This window comes from Paroedura picta, chromosome 3 (assembly GCF_049243985.1).
Source record: "Paroedura picta isolate Pp20150507F chromosome 3, Ppicta_v3.0, whole genome shotgun sequence".
Taxonomy (NCBI): domain Eukaryota; kingdom Metazoa; phylum Chordata; class Lepidosauria; order Squamata; family Gekkonidae; genus Paroedura; species Paroedura picta.
This window is the reverse complement of record NC_135371.1, coordinates 125,209,155-125,223,619: the sequence shown is the minus strand read 5'-3', so window position 1 is coordinate 125,223,619 and position 14,465 is coordinate 125,209,155. Positions and strand designations below refer to the sequence as shown.

At 43.2% G+C, this 14,465-nt stretch overlaps 1 protein-coding gene across 7 annotated transcripts in view; it reads right to left on the bottom strand.

Moving 5' to 3' along the window:
* Positions 1–14,465, bottom strand: part of MYOCD (myocardin) — a 332,698-nt gene that overhangs the window by 38,777 nt on the left and 279,456 nt on the right. For 2 of the 7 annotated variants that reach the window (XM_077327566.1, XM_077327570.1), the window contains exons 1-2: positions 7,512–7,902; positions 6,839–7,256 (exon numbers count right to left, since the gene is read on the bottom strand). The exons of 1 other annotated variant lie outside the window; for it this stretch is intronic. Coding sequence is in view for 2 of the 6 variants with exons in the window: in XM_077327564.1 (XP_077183679.1) it covers positions 7,512–7,566 (55 nt within the window). In the remaining 4 variants the exon portion in view is untranslated. Of the gene's footprint in view, positions 1–6,838; positions 7,257–7,511; positions 7,903–14,465 lie in introns of those variants that run through there. 4 more of the 7 variants (XM_077327564.1, XM_077327565.1, XM_077327567.1 and 1 more) reach the window with 3 other exon arrangements.

Genomic DNA, 14,465 nt, shown 5'->3' with positions numbered 1-14,465 from the left:
CATCATTCATCTGATGGTCTTCCCTTGTGTACCTCTGAACTAGGGTTGCTAACAGTCTTCAGCTGAAGTTTTCATGTCATGGAGGTAAATTAAAAATCACCTGGTAAGTGAGCTTATTAAACCTGTATTAAAGGGACAGAACATCTTTGTCTAAGCCTATTGTCAACCCTTGGGACAATCCTAAAAATACCACTGGCTACAGCGAACAAGGACAAAAAACTCTACAGAGATCAGTTTCTGTGGGAAAAATAGCTGCTTTGGAAGAAGTTCCTATTTATTTAAGGAGGTGTTAAAATAATACAATCATAGAGCGGGAAGGGGCCATACGGGCCATCTAGTCCAACCCCCTGCTCACCACAGGATCAACCTAAAGCATCTTTCAGAAATATCTGTCCGGCTGCTGCTTGAAGACTGCCAGTAGGGTGAGCTCACCACTTCTTTAGACAGCTAATCCCCCCCCCCCCCCCCGATATCTAGCCGGTACCATTCAACACATAGTTTAAAGCCATTAATGTGGGTCTTATCTCCTGCTGCCAAAAGGAACCTTTCTCTGCCCTTCTTTAACTGACAACCTTTCAAATACTTAAAGACAGCAATCATGTCCCCTCTGGACCACCTCTTCTCCAGGCTGAACGTTCCCAAGTCCCTCAGGCTTAACTCATAGTTCTCTGGCCCCTGATCCTCTTTTTCACTTTCCTCTGAATTTTCTCAATTTTGTCCACATTAGTTTTTGAAGTGAGGCCTCAAGAACTGCACACAGTATTCCAGGTTCGATCTGACCAATTCAAATGGGTTGCTGTGTTGGTCTGAAGTAGCACAATAAAATCAGAGTCCAGTAGCACCTTTAAGACCAACAAAGATTTATCCAAGGCATGAGCTTTCAAGTGCAAGCACTCTTCCTTGAAAGCTCACACCTTGAATAAATCTTTGTTGGTCTTAAAGGTGCTACTGGACTCTGATTTTATTGATCTGATCAATGTGGTATACAGCAGGACTATGACATCTTGTGATTTTGATGCAATTCCTCTGTTGATACAGCCCAAGTCTGCATTATAAGTTCATTATAAGATTTTTTTAAGCTTCTGAAACTTCAAAATAACTGTTTTAATGCAATCTTCACATTTCTGAACTTTATCATTTATAGACATCAAAGATGCACAAAGATGCACAGAGGTTTCTGTCAGTTATGAGAAAACCTTTGATTTCTTTCTAGTCCCACCTAGAAGTGTGTCAGCACCCCCTATGTTGTTTGAAGCCCTATCCTGCTATGTAACCAGTGGAACATGGCAGCAATTCAATATCATCAGGATTTATTCAACCTGCCTCTCTATGAGGTGGCCAGAGATGAAAGACAACTTCTAATGGAGGTTTCAGGTGTGTGTCCTATGACAGGACTCCTATAATAACGGGGTTTCACTTTGTTTCAGCAGCAATTCTATGGGTTGTTTTCCATGGGAAGACTAACTTCTTCAGGAGGTGAGCCCTAGGGCTGTCTCTCATGCTTTCTCCCATTTGATTTAATGTAATTCCACTGATGCTTCAAGCCCCCGGCAGTCATGCAGGCAAGAAGAAGAATCATTGTTTCTGTGGAATTTGTCAGGATGACCTCAGGTTTGTATATTTAACTTTGGCAAAATAGACAAAATAAACACACACTCAAATTCTAGTCTTCTTAACTCAAAGGAAGTGGGAGGGGAGAAAAACGGCAGGCCTGCAGTATAGCTGAGATTTTGGGCAACGTAGAAATTATACCTCACTCTGAGCAGTAGGTTGTTTTGCCCACTGGAATTCAGACTGAATTTCAGACTGAAAACAATTCTGTACTGATATTTCTTGGATGCCAGAAACCCATAAAAAACTATTATCAATTTTTATATGTTTGCAGTTATATGTATATGCCCCTTTTAATCACAGGCCCTTAAAATGGCTTATGACCATAATTTAAAGCATGGAATTATCATCACAGCACAGAGATATGCATGCAAGTAAAACCAGTATACACTATTAAAAATAAGTTCGGAACTAGATCCGATTTTTCAAATGTGCTCAGGTTTCAAAAATGTTTTCAAAACTGGCTTTTTCTTGCCACCTGCCTTAACATCACAGAACAGTGGGCCTGGAGGTTTCCTCTTGGAAGTGAGTTCCATAACAAGGGAATTGTCACTGTGTCCGATAGTGAATTACGGAAGGAGAATGGTACTCAAGGCCATCTCTCTTCACTGAATCTATTCTGTGGAGAAGGGATTTGTGGGAGAAGATACAAACCAAAACATTTCGAACCCTAATAATTAAAAGCTTTAAAGGTCAAAGACAGCACATTGAGTTTGGCCCAGAAACAAAAGTGGAGCTTAAACAGAATTACAGATATGTGGATTATGTGATCATCTCTAGGCAAAAGCTGAACTGCTACATTCTAAGCCAGCTGAAATGTCCAGATTCTCAAGGGCAGCTCTCATTGGATACTTAAGAGAAGCTGAGTAAAAAACAAAAAGCCACCCCTCCCAAAAAACCACCCCCCCCCCAAGAAAAAAACAGCATACAAGGTAGGACTAGGGATGCCAGTCTCTAGGTGGGATCTGGAGATCCTCTGAAATTATAACTCATCTCTAGACTAAGTAGATCAGTTCCTCTGGAGAAAATGACTGCTTTGTAGGGTGAGCTCCACAGCATTATACTCCACTGAAGTTGCTCCCCATCCCATATCCCACAGCTGGCTACACCCCCAAATTCTCCAGGTATTTCCCAACTCAGAGCTAGCAAACCTAGAGGGGAGCCAGGTCCTTAGTCTCTGGACTATAGTCAAAAGAGTTACTCAGTACATGTTTGGAACAAGTTCCCAGAGGAAGAGTAGTGATGAATGTTCTTTGAATGATGAAACAACTGGATTGCTGCTATGTAACTCACTGCTGATCTTCCTATTCCCATTTAGAAGTCTGAGCATAAATCATTTATGCCGGTGAAAGGAATACCTTATAATACTGTAAGCTGTACATACCACTAAATTTCATGAGACTGTATGAAGTTGTACAGAAGGTAATATTACTCACCTGTATGATTAATAGTATGGTATTGTTTTACAGCTAACAGTATACAGAGTGAATCCAATCTAAACCCATTGATTCCAATGGTTCTAGAGTGAAATAATTCTTCATAAAATTTTATTGAAAGAGTGCTACACAAGATGATGGTGGCCACTTTTGTTTTTGTAGACTGAAACTTTTCCTTTTGTACTTCCAACATGGAACACATAAATAATATTACCTTCTTCCCACCTTACAAAACCTTAAAAAGTAAGGGGCATTAAAAAAACCCTCTTAAATTAGGTATCTTTTAAAATGTGGCACACAAATTGACTTGAATTTCAATCCAAAGAACAAAGTTTTCTCCCACTGCAGCCCCCAATACCTTTCCTGAAGGACAATTCACCGCCACCACTCCTTAGAACATGAGAAGGAAGTTGATCTGCCACACGAAGCAGAACACAGCAAAAAATCCCCCCCATGGAAATTCTGTTGTGGATGGAACACAGCTTGCCAGAATGAATATGAACTGAGAAACCTCTTAGCCATTTCAATTGTGTTAGAAATGTGGGACATCAACTGAAAAACATATACTTATTTAGAAAAATGTATACATTACTTTGAGACGAGTTTGAAGTTGCTCACAAAGTTCGACAAAAACAATCACCCTTGCCCTGGTACAGCCATCAAAACATCACTTTATCAGCATCAAAACAGGCTGCAAAAACAAGTTGATGCATAAAAACAGCGTAAAACATCACTCAGCCTCAAAAGACACCTCCAAAACAGTCCTCAGGCTAGAAGGCTAGGTTGTAGCAAAGTATTTATTCCAAAGGTTGGTTTTGAGGAGAGAGCACCAGGAAATGCAGCCTTTGTGGCCCTTATGAGGGCAGGATGGTGTGATATACATATTGTAAGTAAAATAAGCAAGTAGTGAGAGAGGTGGTATCAGTCTCAGTTGCAATTCCAACCTAAGCAGCCAGCCAGAGAGAAAGGGCAGAGCCATTTGGGGGCAGATAAGTCTTGATAACAGCATTATTTATTTATGTATTTGTTTGTTTGTTTATTGAATTTCTACACTGCCCCCCATAAGGCTCAGGGCAGTTTACATAAAACGTCATGAATATACATAGAAATCTAATGACAGTAACGTAACTGTGGTTCCCAAACAGAACACAAAAAATTATCACAAAATGTGTGACACAGTGTGACAACAACTCTCAACAACTAGGAAGATGCTATGGATGGTAATGCATAGTAGGCTGTATATATATAATGGCTTTAAGACAGCAGGTGCTCAAATATACTTAGAATAAACCCAGAGGTATTTACACAGTTATATACACAAGCACATATATCCAGCCCTGACATGAATGGTCCACTCCAGCCTGATCTCAGAAGCTAAGCAGAGTTGGCTCAAGTTAATATTTGGGTGGGAGACCACCACAGAAGTCCAGGCTCATGAACTGATAATAAATGGTAACTTCTCTTACCCCCCCTCCCCCCAAAGCTACACAGAAAAAAGCGATTGGGGAAGTTATTAACATATAAACTATATTGGTAAAAAAAATGTACAAACAGAAGATACGATTCAGGTGAATGTTAAGTTTCACTGATTTTAATAGAGGAACCACGTAGATACTGATTTCTGATTAAATCAGTGGTTCTTCAGAATGTTTAGCATAGATCTAGATCATGTCCAGGATCTGTGTTTGACACTAGTTTAGTTCTCACAGAAGTAGTAAACCTGTTTCACAAATGTCACATTTTAGGTGAAGACACAGATAATTGGAATGTTCATCCATTCGCAGAATTATAAACTAATCTTCTCCTTGTCATGCTGCTATGTGCAGGAATTGCTTTCAGACTAGAACAGCATTTAACATCACGAGTCCCTACCTGAAGCACTACAGTTGCAGAACAGATGGAAGACTTCTGTGCAAACCAAGACATCCAAGCTATCTGCTGTCTTATCTGATTGCTTTTCCATATCTACATGTAACGGTAGATACATGGAACTTGGTTTCTACCAACTTCCTAAACTCCCATTGTCAATCATCCACTGAAGTAGTTGTCTTGCCAGACAGCAAGAATCTACGGTGCTGTACCCATTTTCCTTTAAATGCAGAGGCATAACCATTCAACAATGAAAATATCTGAGTCAGAATGGTGACTGTTGATTGACTTTAGAAACTAGGTTCTGGGGAACTTGTTTTCACATCCTGTCGCGTAATGCAATCTCTGCCAACAAGGTCTGGGAGAGAAGAAGCCATCACTGTGGATCTGCATCTCGACTACATTTCTTACACTAATGCCACAATCAAGCCACAGTCAACACAGGCATCTTGCAGCAGCTGAGGCACAAGGCTAGATAGGGGGGAGGGCATGTGCTCAGTACTCATCAAAATCAAGGCCCTCATTCCCAAACACCACTGATAGAGTTTGATCCCAACTTCATGCAAAGAGTAATCCAAGAGCAGAGATACGCATAGGATTAACCCGCTATGTCCACCATTTCTTTGCCACAGAGGGTACACCAGCAATGCCCATTTTATCTTACTCCATATCCGAGGGGAAAACCAAGCACATCTTCTTGGTTTCCCAAATGCCTGTGGGATTTCCTTGGTTTCTACCACCTTCCTAAATTCCTATTGTCAATGATACACTAATGTCATGAACTCGAGGGAGGAACACCTCTGGGTATTAACAGTTTCACTTAGTAGGAAAGGTTGTCTGCAAAACATTTTGCACTTTAGTAATAGGGATACTGTCAAATTGATATCCCATATGCCATTGCCTTCGAAAATGAGGTGGTAATTAATTTGTGGGAAAGGCAACCTAGATTGGAAAAGTGCCCCATAAACTGACTCCACTAGAAACACTAAAAGGAACAAAATTTATGAGACTTCACATGTCATAAAATTTACTTTTAGCTTAGAATCATTTGAAAAATATGTTTCACGATCCTACCATCAACTCTGTAATCTCTCTGCCCCCAACACCCCGTCTTTAAAAATAACACAGAAATGAGTCTTAAAAACAATACTGGCTCACTGTAAAAGAATGCAGTGGCCTAGAACTATCCCCCTCGGTCCTCCTTGCTTCAAGAAGGTGGCAGTGTTGCTTTGGAATTACGGGCTTGGAAAACAAGCCTGCCTCTCTCCAGTGAATGGCACTGTACCATTTCCATAATATACCAGTGGATTCTGAGGAATGACTTGTTCTCATGAAATGTAAGATCGCTCTGATACAGAAACCACAGCAAAGCACTGGATCCAAAGTGCACAGAACCCTAGACAGTCAAAGCCCCCTTACATTTGTACACACAACTCCAGAGTTTTCGACTAGCTGCCAACTTTATATTTTCTAAGCAAACATAGCAATTGACCACCCAGCTTCCTCAAACGTTCAGATAATGTGAGCGTGCGTGAGCACCAGGAGGATAAGCTTCTGATCTTCTCATTATCTATAGTATCCCAGAGATCAAACACCAGTGCTATCAGCCCATCCCATGCTGAGTGGGCGATGTCCTGAAATGGGTGAAAAATAACACGGAAACAACCAAATCAGAATGCGGAACGTGATCATGTAGCACATTCATTGGCTGCGTGTCGAATATAGGTACGTTTGACCCACAAACGGCAAACCATCATAAACATCATAAATACTATAGCCAAAATCAGCAAGAGCACAGTATAAAAACAAGCATAAAGCTTCTGTATAATTCTGAACATGTTTAAAACTACTAAGACTATCTTATTGGGGGGGGGGGCTAAATCTAAAGCGACAATCTCTTGTCCTAGTCCACTGTTACTCACCTCAGTTCAGCGGCAGTTCCTCAACGAAGCCCCTAATGGGGGCTTCAACCCACGCTGGAGATCTGGGACATGCTTTCTGTTGCAAAGCTTCAGAAAATGGCAATCAGTCGTTGGCTCTAGCTTTATTTCTCTGGTGATGTCATTTTAAATATTTTTCATGTTCCATTTGTTATTTGTACTTCTAAAAAAAAATGATGCCTTTCTGCAAATTCATGTTTCTCCAATTAGTCACATCACAACCCAAAGGAACAAAACGGGCTGCATGGATGCTGGAGCGCAGCATCAGGGCCGGCATACGCAGGGCAGCACCTGACTTGCCTAGATGCGAAGAAGCACACTGTCTGTCATACAGCAGCCTTTATGGATTCTCAATTCAGTTATTGATTTTAAAGCCCTGGTTCAGGAGAGTTCCCAAAAGCTAGAGGATTTAAAAAAAAAATAAGCTAGTCTACAGACATAAATTGCAAGCAATGAAACAGCAGAAAGGAAGGGAGCAGACAGAACGGAAAATGCATTTCTTCATTTCCAGAGTAGCCTACATGACAGTAAGCCCCTGACAGTTTTACAACTCCCTGGTTATTTTACTTGCATGCTGCTTAATGAGAAACAGCCTCCAGCCGAGGCTTACGGCACAGGAAAGTTTGAGGAGAAATTCTCGCTGTGTTCGCCCTACCTGATCTGAATTTGCTCCGAATCAGCATAGAATGCTCAGCCCCCAGAAGTGTCATGGTGATGCCTCAGAATAATTCCCAGCGGCAGAATGCCCCTCAACTTAAACCGGTTCACCGGCTCCAAGAAGAGAAGCCACAACACATCTAGCCCTCCCTGGAGCCCGGGTGACTGCAAAAAGCAGCACAAGAGTGACTTAGGAAAAGTTTGGTCCCATCCAGCACTGACCCTCCACAGAAATCTACTGCTTGCCCTTGCACCGTGTTGGGCTAATTTTTAGTGAGCAGACCCCTCCTTTCATTCCCCCACTCTCCCCTCCTTTCTCAAGAGTTTACTATCAGCAGCATCACCGGGTGTCCTGACTGATGTCATAGTCTAGCAGGGAGCAGACTATCCCTAAAGGGTCTTTAGGAAAGACAGAGGTTTGATATCTGATCCGCTATTACTACCAACAGGGACTTGGCCAATCAAGAGGCTCTCTCCTTCTGACTGCAGGGGTTCAGTTCAGAGCTGGAATATCAACAGACTCCTGCTTAACTCTTTCCAGTGTACTGAGCCACAGATACCAAGAATTCAGGGAAGAGGAAGGGCTCCGCTGCCTTGTTCCTGCAATGAATTTTGACAGCTCACGTCCCAAAGACAGCATTTCACAGGCATCCCTGCGGACTTTTAGCTGGCAGAGTGGCTCTAAGTTAGAGTTGTTATGAGTTTTGTTTTAATGTTACTCTCTGGAATCTGACAGATCCCTGTTAATAAACTGATAGGTAGCAAAGCACATACATACTTCATTACCAAAAACTCAGACACATCACACATAGCTGTAACACATCACATCTTATATTATTAACAATAAACCAGAGGTAGTTTGGAAGTCCAGAAAGTCTGTCAGTTACAAAATCCCCCCCCCCCAAATATGCTGTCACCCATGTCCTGCACCCACCCAGCCTGCATATCTCTACCAAGATCTCTAAACTTCCCTTCATAACTTTCCTCTCTAACTTCTCCAAGAGTTAAAAGCATTCTTGAGTGGAAACGGCTCGTCCATATACACTTCACAGTGGATTCCATTCACACACTTAGCTGTTAACCATCAAATGTATTGTAATCAAATGTTTGATGTACCCAGATATCTAAATGAGTTCTAAGGAAATTAATGATAGAAATCAAAGAGACCAGAACATTTTTGATTACTGCTGTCCCAGCTTCTTCCATGGTCATGCATTGTGGCTGCTGCTAGGATATGATGTGGTAAGATGAAGCAGCTGGTGAGGAAGGGGAAGGGGAGAAGAAGGAAGGAATGAGAACTGACGGAGAGGCTGATTCTGCGAAAGCTTAAGGGGGGTGGCAGGTTACAGTGGATGAGCGATAGGATTGTGAGTGTCCTGCATAGTACAGGGGGTTGGACTAGATGACCCAAGAGGTCCCTTCCAACTCTATGATTCTATGATTTTATGATTCTAACTGCCACATCACTGGGTCAAAAAAATTAACTGAATGCAGCTTCCACAGATTTTGGCACTGCCAGTCCCTTTGCTGATGGCACACAACCCTTCTTCCTCCCCAGCCAGGCCTTAGAATGACACATCTTAGCGAGAGTAAGATTGGAACTGCTGGTTCCAGAAGCTAAGCACTTTGGAAGAATAAATATCTCTAATCCATCCGTATGTCATAATGGATTACAGAATTTGAAATGGGTTCTGAAAGAATGCCAGAATTACTTCCATGCTTTGGTTAGGACCAGCTTGGTGTAGTGGTTAAGGCTGGCAGCCTCTAATCTGGAAAGCTGGGTTTGATTCTCCGCTCCCCCACATGCAGTCAGCTGGGTCACCTTGGGCTAATCACAGTCCTGTTAGAGCTGTTCTCACAGGATAGTTCTACTAGAGCTCTCTTGCTCCCATCTACCTCACAAGGTGTCCGTTGTAGGGAGAGGAAGGGAAGGCAATTGTAAGCTGCTTTGAGACTCCTTTAGGTAGTTAAAAGCGGGATATAAAAAACATTTCTTACATAATGGCGCCTAGCAAAGGCCTACCAGTCTCTCTTGACCACACTAGGCTCACTATACAAGTTCAGTGGGCAGGGAGAATGGCTCTGTAGTACAGCCTCAGTCTTCTCAGTATGGCCAGCCAAAAGGGTCTTGACAATATGAAAGATGTCTCTCTGGGACCCAGGAGAGCTGCTGTTAACCAGAATACACAGCACTGATCTCCTTTAGATTCAGTATAAGTCAGTTTCAAGAGTTTCCCATTACCATCTCCTAAGCATCCTGCTATTGTGACTCTTAGAGGTGCTATATGCCACCTCCTACTCCTGATTATTTCAAAAGAATAAAGAGCTGTCTTGGGCCAGGGGGTGACTCTTGGGCAGGCAGAGATGGGAGATCTAGGTGGGCGGAGTTTGGAGCACTGCAGCCTCACCTATAGACTCAGAAAACTTGGATTCAAATTACTACTCAGTGTGAAGTTGACAAAGTGATCTGTGCCTGGCTACTTTAATTTACAATAACCTACCTTGCAGGGTGGTTGTGAGAGGGGAAATGCAGAAGAGGAACATGAATGCCATCCTGAGACAGTTTCTATTTATTTATTAGATTTCTTTCCTGCCACTCCTGGATCAGCTGGCTTGCAGCAGCTCACAACCACAAAACCAATAAAATTCCAATAAAAACAATGCAAAGAAATCATCCATCTACATTACTCTACAACATTAAACAGCATCAGCTGCTTATATACTAATAAATGCATATCAAGCTCTCCAGCACCTTTATCTGATTTTTATAAAGGGTGATTGCTATTGTATAGAGGAGGAGACATTGGGATGGTAACTACATCCTGGCTTCAACCGAATGCACGGCGGACGACTTGCAGGCCCTGCAGAACTGAGATTTTTCTGTCAGAGACCTTAGCTCTTCCAGGAGCTCATTCCACCAGGTAGGGGCCATGCCAAAAAGGCCCTAGCCCTGCTTAAGGCCAGGCAGGCTTCCCTCAGGCCAGGTGCCACCAGTCTGTGGGTATTTTAAGAGTGAAGAGATCTCTAGGGGGCATAGGCAGATGGTCCCTTGGATGGTCCCTTTAAGGAAGGGTAGGATAAAATTGTTAGGCCTAAATTTAATCTTGTCTCTTGTCTGGTATATTTCCAATGTTTCTTTAAACAGCATGGAACAATTGCAGCACGTGTTTGCTTTGAGTCATGTTCGTCCTTCTGCCCATCCATCCATTATATCAGTGGTACGCAACCTTTTTTAGGCCATGCGTGGCCGCAAACGTGCGTGTGCGGCCGGGCCGCACATGTGCACATGCGTGAAATTGCTGTGCATGCGTGCATGCAGCCACACATGCACGTTTGCACATGCAGTCGCACTTCCCTCTCCCCCCTCCTCCCGCAAAAAGAAGCTTGCGGCCTGGGGGGGCGGGGAGAGGGAGCCACGGCCCGGTGCCAGGGCCTTCATGGCCCGGCACTAGGCCGCAGCCCGGTGCTTGGGGACCACCGCATTATATGATTTACTACCTGCTACTGCTGGACTAACAATTCCCACAGTAAAACATGAAAATCCCAACACTTAACGGTCTCCTAGATCTAGTTGAACACTCTATTGGGATACTCGTTTAGCATAGCAGAGTTTGCCCAGTCATAGAAGCATCATACTGAGTGCAGTAAACAAATCTCCCAAGAAGTATATTGTAAAATAGGTAAACTTAACATTTATTCAAGTAGATCCAGTTCACATTCAGGTTGCAGTCAAAAGAAGAGAAGGAAATCTAATCTATAGTATAAAGCATTTAGCACAAATGGCCAGCTTGCCCAGCATCATGTCTGTGGAAGTATGAGAAGAAGAAACACGGAACTTTTTAAAAGATATCCCCACTATGACTAGCCCAAGGTCACCCAGCTGGCTGCATGTGGAGGAGTGGGGAATCAAACCCAGTTTGCCCTGGCCAATCTACACTTATACTGGTGGCAGTTTTTCAAATATTGAGACTTATATCCACTCCTGGATATCGTGGGGAAAAGATTGGGTCACCGTGGATCAATCATGCGTGTTGCAGAGGGAAAATTTAAAACACCCAAGATCAAAATGGAAATTGAATTCAGTGTAAATGGGGAGGATTTATTTGGGCTCGGAGTGGATATAAAGCCCCATGCAGACTCGACCTAGGACTGCAATACTGTTGGAGAATCAGAACAAAGCCTGTTCTTGTATTGGCAGCTAATGGGATGTTTTGCCATTGATTGCACTACCCGAAAATGCTTCCCCACTCTCCTAAAGTCACTACTAAGCTTTCTGATGTTTTCATCATAATATTTACTTCTTCGTAAATAGGCGAAAAATCTTCACTTCTGATTCAGAACTGAAAGATTAGAGAATGAAAAGAGAAAGTTGACACGGCTGTTTAAAAGACCATGCAAAATGTTTTCTGCTTTGTGTAAATATTTAATTGTAAAAAAAATTGCTATCTGTTGTGTTTATCAAGTAAGGGATGCAAAATGCGCACTAAGTGCAGGGTGGAGCGTGCTGGCTTTGCTACTACAGATTCCATCCCTCTTTAGGATCCTTGTGTGTTCCTTAATCTCCAGCCATATAATGCTGGCAGGCTGAACAGCATGTCCTCGCAAGAATTGACTGGGATGCACATTTGAGGTTCAGAAGAGTCTAGGAGGAAGGGAATAGGGAGCTCAAACCTCAAAGTGTGCTATTTGTCTCTTATCTCCCATGAAGTTATGGTTCTAATCATTTCCACCTCCACACCACCAACAAAAGCAATATGGAGACGATCCTGAGATACTGAGGTTGAATTTGCACATTACCTCTGGATGTGCAGCCTTGTTTTCTGAGCAGCGATCATATGGAAGGTAAGGCTGCCACCAACCTGGGGGGGGGAGGGGGGAGTCCTATCCCTTTAATATACACCTAATGTATGGAAATGGTCAACTGAAGCTATTAATGACACTGGGGTAAACAGCATCTCCTGGAGAATAACATCCCACTAAACTTCCATCAAAGAGTCAGGATCCGACACAGTGCTCTTATCATACCACCTTTAGCTCTGTTCCGAGGGGGAACTTCCTCCTGTTTTCACAGAAATCTTTGGTATATAATGGCCGTGATCTGTCATCTGCTCGTAAGCAGCCAAAGCCAGCATTTCTGCACTCCGAATATCATCCCTGCATGCTAAACTCCACAAGCAAATATAATTTTCTGCTTAGGATCCAGTATAAGACAGAGGCTTTGGTTTGGTTGTTTGTTTACGAGGGAACAAGAAAACAAGAATGTGATATAGTTAGGAAGAGGCCATACACACCTATACATTTAAAATAACTGTGCAAGTTAACTTCATCCTGCCTTGGAACCATGACCAAAACAGATATGCCTAATTTCACAACTCTCCATCCTTTTGCAAAGTACAAGTCATGCTGGGGCTGTGATGGGAGGTTTCCCTAAGCCGAGCCATCAGCCAGTCTCTCCCGGTGGAGCCAGTGCTGCGCTGCAGGGGGGGGGGAGGGGAGGCATGGCCATTAGCACAGCGGTGGGTGCACACACGCAGGGGCAGAGCTCCTGGGGATCTCCCAGTTTGCTGCCTTTCCCCCACTTCAGGGGATTAAGAAATGGGGGGTAACCCCCCAAACAAACAAACAAACAAACAAACAAACAAGCAAGGGCCTTGGGAAAAAATGCAATATTTCTATGTCATCTGGAAGTGAGGTAGGGACATTACTGATGTATGTGTGAATGGTGGGAAGTGCTCTGATTTTGGGTCAAAACTCTATGGTAAGAAGCTAATTCTACCATAGAGTTTTGCCCACAAACCACAGCATCGCCATGATGTCCTGACTGCACTTTTTCATACTTCTTCCCTCCTTCTCCTGGCAAGACCCCCTCCACCATCGCCTGCAAACCGGTCTGACAAACCTGGCAACCATAACCAGATTATCTTAATCTGTATTATTTTTGCTGGAACAGTTACCTTGCCTTGCCAGGAAATTTGAGCTCTGTACAGATGGGTCATTGAGCATACAAGTGTGTATGTGTTGGGGGGGGGAAGTGGAAATTGGTACTTCCATACATTCAAGAAACTATAGTCATAATGTATCATGTCTCCCTGCAAGTGAACTACCATCCATTTTGAAGAATACAAACTGTGCACAGGGAGATTTCCACATACACAGAGAGAAGCCCTACAGTCATTACAGGGTTTTTTTTCCAGGACAAGGGCTTGTACTGCTGGCTAACTGTTAGGGCCATTCCGCACCAGGATCTATGTGGCAAATTGGTTGTGGGACGAAAAAGCGCCATTTTAAATAGTGGAATTCGTCATTATGCATACCTGGCTTTGTAGTGGAATCCAGTTGCGTTTCTATAGTTTCCCACAAGTTTCTGGTCTCTGCAAAAATCACTAGCCAAGAAGCGATATTGCTGAGCTTGTCCCGCCCGTGGCCGTCAAGCAGCCAATGGGCAGCCATTATCATGATCCCCAAAAGCCCCTTTCCCTTTAAGGAAGTTAAAAAAAAACCATGTTGCAACGAATCTGCGTTGATTTGTTGCAACGGAGAGACCCATCTAGGTAGCAGGTGGTGTTTGAGCTGCCGTTTCATCGTTGCCACACTTCCCCCGAGTGAAAAAAAAATACCCCCCCCCGGCACGGCCACGATTTTCGGCCGAAAATAAGAGTGAAAAATAAAGGGAAAATAAACCAACAAACGGGGCTGTGTGTTGTTTCATGCTTAGTGACTTAAAACAGCTCTGCAGCCAGGGAAGCCTTGCTGGGTAAACGAAGGCCAGTGCGTTTATCTCCGCTCGCTCGGAGAAAAAAAAATGGCGATCGCTTCGCCGGAAGATCAGAGGAGAGAGTTAGGGGGCGGGTCTTTGCAGAAACCGCAACAATGGTAACGCACAGAACTTTTTCGCTAGTGTTGCTGATTGGTTGCAAGAGTGTAACACTTTCCAGAGGGTGAATCCACTTTT